Source organism: Morone saxatilis, unplaced genomic scaffold (genome assembly GCF_004916995.1).
Source record: "Morone saxatilis isolate NCDOM2014 unplaced genomic scaffold, NCSU_SB_2.0 Contig17, whole genome shotgun sequence".
NCBI classification, from domain to species: domain Eukaryota; kingdom Metazoa; phylum Chordata; class Actinopteri; family Moronidae; genus Morone; species Morone saxatilis.
Genome location: NW_023339729.1, coordinates 15,339,491 through 15,346,014, shown reverse-complemented (window position 1 = coordinate 15,346,014; position 6,524 = coordinate 15,339,491). Strand labels below are relative to the sequence as shown.

General features: G+C 38.9%; 1 protein-coding gene across 1 annotated transcript in view; it reads left to right on the top strand.

Annotated features, from left to right (window-relative positions):
* Nucleotides 1-6,524, top strand: part of pax5 (paired box 5) — a gene marked incomplete at its 5' end in the record, with an annotated part of 28,290 nt that overhangs the window by 17,883 nt on the left and 3,883 nt on the right. The window contains 1 exon segment of the mRNA XM_035659731.1: nt 6,005-6,091. Within this exon segment, the coding sequence (XP_035515624.1) occupies nt 6,005-6,091 (87 nt within the window).

Genomic DNA, 6,524 nt, shown 5'->3' with positions numbered 1-6,524 from the left:
GACCTCAAGAGGTGACAGTTGGTTGGTACAGCTCATAGTTTGGCTCTGGTGCCTGGCTTACTGGGATTAGCCGTTATCAGCAGACCTACAGGTGCAGCAGTTACCATGGTGACATGCTGTCCCCTATTTGTTCGTATGAATTCGATGGGTCGTCAGTTCTTACATAATGCACCTTTAGAGGCATTAGAGCGGCATCAATCTCCTCATCTAACTCTCAGATTTCCCACAAAATTGCACTATTCCTTTAAAGACTGACATAGGCTACTAAATAAAAAAGCTGATTACTCCTTGTGTTCACTGTAAACAGTTAATTTGAATTCAAGCTAAAACGACCCCCATTTATCAGCCTTGCTTGTAATATGTCCCAGGGGGCACTGCAACCCCAAAAACCATTTAACCACCATTATAGAAGAGACGTCTGTAAAGCTGTTGACACACACACAGGTCTGTCATTGCTCTTTGTATTGAGATATTTTTAACCCATAAAGGTTATATTTGTATACTTTCTCAAAGCTTATGAATGCTCTTTGAATGAAGACAGCCAGTCACCTCAAGGCCTCTCTTTAAAGGCCTGAAAGAGGTTACTCTTTCCACTGGGACTCGCCCAATCTACCATAACACTGACACTGTCTGGGGGACAAACAGAGGACAGTCAGGCTACAGGCTGTCCACGTTGTTTCCCTCTAAATAGAGACATAAAACAAAGAATGTGAAGCTCATTTTGTTGCAGCTGTATTATTATTTAAAACTGAACTATTATGTAATGTTTACAAAGACTGTCCCTTTCACATGGTCTTTTCTCATCTCTTGGTAGCGTTATTGAGTACGGATAAAGAAAACAAGCTCCTCTGCTCAACAGGATACAGAAGCCTACATTATCATATGAGTGTTTTCAGGAGAACAAATGCACACGCACGCACACACACATACAATCCTCTCCCTCGTGCGTGCGTCTTGTCGTCCTCTCACAAGGCACAGACTGTTCTCACATGTACCCACACATTCCCCAATGACTCATCTAAAATAACACAAGAGGCATATCAAAATAGACATTAATACCCTCTTGAAAATAAACGGTGGGGCCCGGCAGAAATAAACACTGGTCAGAGGGCTCGGTCTGCGGGTCGTGAGACTGCAGGGCCTGCAGCCTCTCCTTCAGCTCCTGCTATTACAACAACATACCAAACACATCGACGTCCACGGGGAGCTCAAGCTGAAGTGACTGAGCAGCTCTTTTGGGATACCACAAGGTTGTCTGATGAATAATGGGCACTTTCCAGGGCAGAATACTCAAAGGGATGTGTGCCAGCTGTAATATCCGGGGCATGATGAGCGACAGAGGTTTAATGGGCTTTGGTGGAGATTTGTCTGATTGGGCTTATGGGTTAAAGGTTAACTGCTTTGTAGGAAATAACTAGAATTACCATCCTGTGGTTGTATGCCTCCGCCAGCCAGTCAAATAGCAGTTCACATCCTTGTCCGTTCTGACTCGTGTAACTCGTGTGAAGAAGTGTGGTGAAGAAGATATAAAGTGTATTTTTTGGCTACATGGTGGTAATGAATATATTGATGGTACATAAAAATGATTCCAAGTAGAGTTATTTGTATTTTTCATCAGTTTTGCTCGTTTCAGTTTAGTTTTTATTAGTTGCAATGGTAGTTTTAATCTTTTTATTATATTATGGGGGTTATTTGTCAGTACCAAGATTAAATGATTTCAGTACAGGTTTTAAACCGATTGACTCACAGTCACGTAGACATCCCAGTCTCAACAATCATGTATATTTTCTATTTTATTTTAGTTAGTTTTGTAAGTATACAATATCGTTTTAGTTGTTTTTTTTCTGATGTCTAGTTTTTATTTTTATTTCCCGTAACTAAAGTTGTTTCACACTATACTCACAGGAATTGACCAAATTATGGCTAAAACCCTATTTTGAGGTCATGCTGACTTTTGACCTTTGAGTCATCGATTCAGTGTACAACCAGCTGTGACAGATGGTCACAATCTCCCCGTCTGTTCCTGAGTTTCAGTGTTTGATTAATGACCAAAAAGGTGTCACCGATTCATTGTCCGACCATCAATTCTCGAGTTATGGCCAAAAACGTGTTTTTGTGAGGTCACAGTGACCTTTGACCTTTGACCACTAAATTCTAATCAGTCTAAATGGATGTTTGTGTCAAATGTTGAGAAATTCAATTCAATTTATTTGTATAGTGGCAACTAAAAACAGAAGTTATATCAGAACACTTTTCCAGACCTCATAAATTCTCAAATCGTGTTCACAAGAATGAAACAGACGGACGGACGGACGGACAAAACATAAACATATGTTTTATGTTTTATAAAACATAAACATTAAAAAATATATTACTTCTCTGCTGCTCCCCTTAAAATTGGTATTTATGTCCCTTTCTCCCCAAAATTCAGACTTACGACGATTAAAATAGTTTGGTTTGTTAAAATCTAAGTAATCTGAATACTTCCAGCTGTTGAATGTTTCCATCTTCCAAACTAGTTTCCTCCACAATTACAAAAATAAATCCAAGGATGTGATTGGATTATTGGAGGGTGACAACAAAAAGAACCTATTTATTAGTAATTAGATACACTACTAGTTACTGGAAAAAGTAATATTATTACTAATAATGATTCTAGTTTCAACTAACTGGTGTATTTTTTCTCAATGGGTCTTTTTTTTTTTAAATTTTATTGTTATTTAAATCATCAACCAAAGAGGTAAAAGTTGCAATAATCAAATCCACCAATAATCACGTCAGTGCTGATGAACAACCAATCAATAAAAGCTTTTTCTTTCTTACATATTTCCATGGAGCAAATAACATTTCATGACATTTAGATTACATTAAACATGAAAAGTTCATTATTGAACTTTAACATTGACTTTGAGTCAAGTTTTGCTTCACTGCTCATATTAATGATGATATTGAGCCACAGGACGTATCGTAACTGCATCCACTGACATTTACACAAAGAAAAAAACAACAGTTCATCTTATTTAAATCTTCAGTAAGTCCGAAGATATAAAAGATATCAGCATACAGTCTTAAATTGAACTGAAATGTAAAACCTGACACCAGTATCATTGTATTTTTCTTTTTTTCTGGCTCCATTAAAGCTACTGTCACTCAAAATATATGATGTAACATCGTGAGCTGTTGTTTGTGAGTCATTTCTGTGTGTTTTTCTGGCACGGGCACAAACCCAGAAAACTACATAACAGCTTGGCAGATTCAGTATGTTAATGATGGAGAAAGAAAAACTAAGTTTCAAATTTTGTGCTGAAATTAAACTGTTGATGAACTGGTATCAGACTATCAGTGCAGTGAGTAGACAGGCTGACTCTTGACCTTTGACCTTATACTGATAACCTGTGGTTGAATGTAACTAATATTTACTCAAGTACTGTGCTTAAATACAAAAAAAGTGAGATTCTTGTACTTTACTTGAGCTTTTTGACACTTTTTACTTAGTTTAGGAACTCTTTACTCCGCCACATTTATTTGACAGCTTTAGTTACTTTTTTTAAAACTTTTTTTTCACACAAAACGCTTAAGAAAAATGTTTTATTATAAATTAAACTACTCAACAGTTTATGTAAGTACAGCTGAAATGACTAGTCACTTAATCTATTTTGATAATTGTCATTTTTCATTTAAAATTATTACAATTATTTTAATTTATTTTTAATAATATTGAGGTTTAGACTGTTGGTTGGACAAAACAAGCATTGTGAAGGTGTGCCTTTGGGCTCTGGGTAATTGTGGCACCATTTCTCATGAGTTTCATAATTCTTACAAACCAAACAATCAATCAAATAATCAGCCGATTAATCTATAATGAAAATAATAATCTTATTAATCTTACTTTAACAGACGACTAATAATAATCCAACATGTAATAGTATTACAGTCACATGAGCCATCTTTCTGCATTGAGTACCTTTAATACTACATTCTCCTGATTATACTTAGATACGGCTACAAGTACAATTTTAATGCAGGACTTTTACTTGTAACGCAGTATTTTTACAATGTTAATTTTAAGTGTCTAAACTTCCTCCATCACTGCTGATAACCTCAGTAATATAACTGATAACTGACTTTCTCTCAGAATACTTCACTCACACAGAAAATAATGCTTATTTCAATACTACAGCCTGTATATAATGCTTTAAATAAGTTCTAAACACTGAATAATAAATCAGACAACGTGTAAATGCATACGCTCTCTTGCTCTTCTGGTTGACTCATCTCTGTCTGTGCTGTTACAGTTCAGTCATGCTGTGAACAGTCAAGAAGTGATGTCAGAAAACATGACACTGTAGAAAACACACCAGTCACAGGTGCTCTGTGCAAAAACTGTGGCAGCTGTGTAAGCTACATATGACAGCATATTTGTGTGTGTGTGTTTTGGTTGGTTTATGTTTATGTGCGTGCTGGCATGCGGCTGTTTGTGTGCATGTGTGTGTTTGTTTTTGACAGTGTGTGTGTGTGTGTGTGTGTGCGACCTTGACACTGAGCTACACAAGGGAGACCCCTGAGCCTCTTCTCCCCTCCTCCCCCACCCTCCCTCCCTCCCCTCGTCTCCTAAACAACCTGACACGTTGCCGTCACTACGGTGATGACAAGGGGAGGATGTTCGCACCCAGGGATGCCATGGAGACCACATCCCGACCCCACCTGACAGACGCAGCTAAACATACACACACATAAGCACACACACAAAGGGTAGCACAGGAAAGAAAACTTGTACATCCAAATACACACACACACACACAGCCTCGACATCTAAATTCTTCTCAGTGAATAGTCGAAGCTGCCTGAATCCACGAGCTGACTGGGAAGAGTGGAGGAGATAATCTCCCAACTTTGCTTCTCCAGCTTCGCCATGTTTTATCTCAGCACTTCTCAGGCAAATTATCCTCCTTTTTGTCCGCTCTGTCTAATATCATACCTTCATTAAGCAAGCAACTCTCTTCTGCTGTTCTTCTTCTCTCTCTCAGTCTCTCTCTCTGCAGCAGGGGGGCTGACACTCAGAGGGGGTGTAGAAGAGCAGTGAGGCAGAACCGACAGAACGAGAGGGAGAGAGGAGGGATGTGGGGGGGTGGGGTGGGGGGGCATCAGGGTCTGTGACTGTCAGCTATGGGAGAGGGATCCCCCCGGGAGGAGTGAAGGTTCAGGAGAAAAGAAAGAAAGAGCAAAAGAGTGAAAAACGAGAGAGAGAGAACAAGTCAGCGGAGAGATGGATTAAAAAAAGAGGAGAAGAAATAGGGAAGAATGTTGTTTTGATGTGAAGGGTGACGGGTGGGCTGTAGTCAGGCGGGCCAGAGGACGAGAGAGAAAAATAAAAGAGAAAGGGGTGAAGGGAAGAGTGGGAGGGGAAGACAAGAGGAAGAGTAGACCCCAGACAGTAAGTAGTAAATGAGGGAGAAAAGCTACGCTATCATCCACTGTATGGGAAGACCACTACAGTCTCGCTGAGAGCTCCAGTTCAAGTCAACCTCAACTGGTCTGCAAACCATTCTACTGAAAACAAAGAGCAGGATAAAGAAATCTGATCATTTGTCATTGCCTTTAAAAACAAGGCATCTACCACCACTGTGGTTAAGGTTTGGTTGTGTAGGCACACAAATAACTTAACTTAATAAAAACAAATATATAATTTAATGTTGGTTTCTGACAGATAAAAGCAATTTGCACACCGACACTACCCTTGTCTAAAATGCATAAAAACAGATAATTGTAGGCATTTAAACAAACTAATGCTCTCATTTCCCTAATGAGGACAGTCACAGAGTTGTACATGCACACTAGCAAAGGCTGGTAGCTCAGAATGTTAAAGACTCAGTTGAAGCCAACATAAAAGATTAAAACCAAAAATATTCAGCATCCTGTTTCTTAAAGAAAAGAAACAGACAAGATTATCATCTCTATCCTCTGCTGCCTCTAAACATGCTCCGTTTCTTGTGCTTTCTTTCAGGGGGAGATTTTTCCGGAAGTCCATATTCCCATCCCCAGTATTCCACGTACAATGAATCATGGAGATTTCCTAACCCCAGTTTATTAGGTAGGTGTATCCCTTGTCTATCTGCTGACCAGAACTGGATCAATAATTGTATCAATGAATTTCATTTCATTCTACCTCACGTCCCAGTTCCAGCCTCTCTAATACTCTCTTGTAATATGCTGTATCTTTCATGCTCCACTGTTCATTTTTATATTACATTACATTTCTTTCTGTATTGTGCCGTACAGTACAATACATTATAGACATACTAATGGTTCTGTGGAAGGATTTTTTAAAAGACCGGCAATTTGGGGTGTGAATGGATTTGAAGAAAGGGGAAGCAGACAGAGAGAGAGAGAGAGAGAGAGAAGGGAACAGATTAACAGGCGTTTATCTGCTGGATTTCATGTTATACAGTTATTGTGGAGGAAGTTCAGTCCGACCTCTTATTTTTTTATCTTTCATGCAGTCACCCTCACATTAACAACATTAA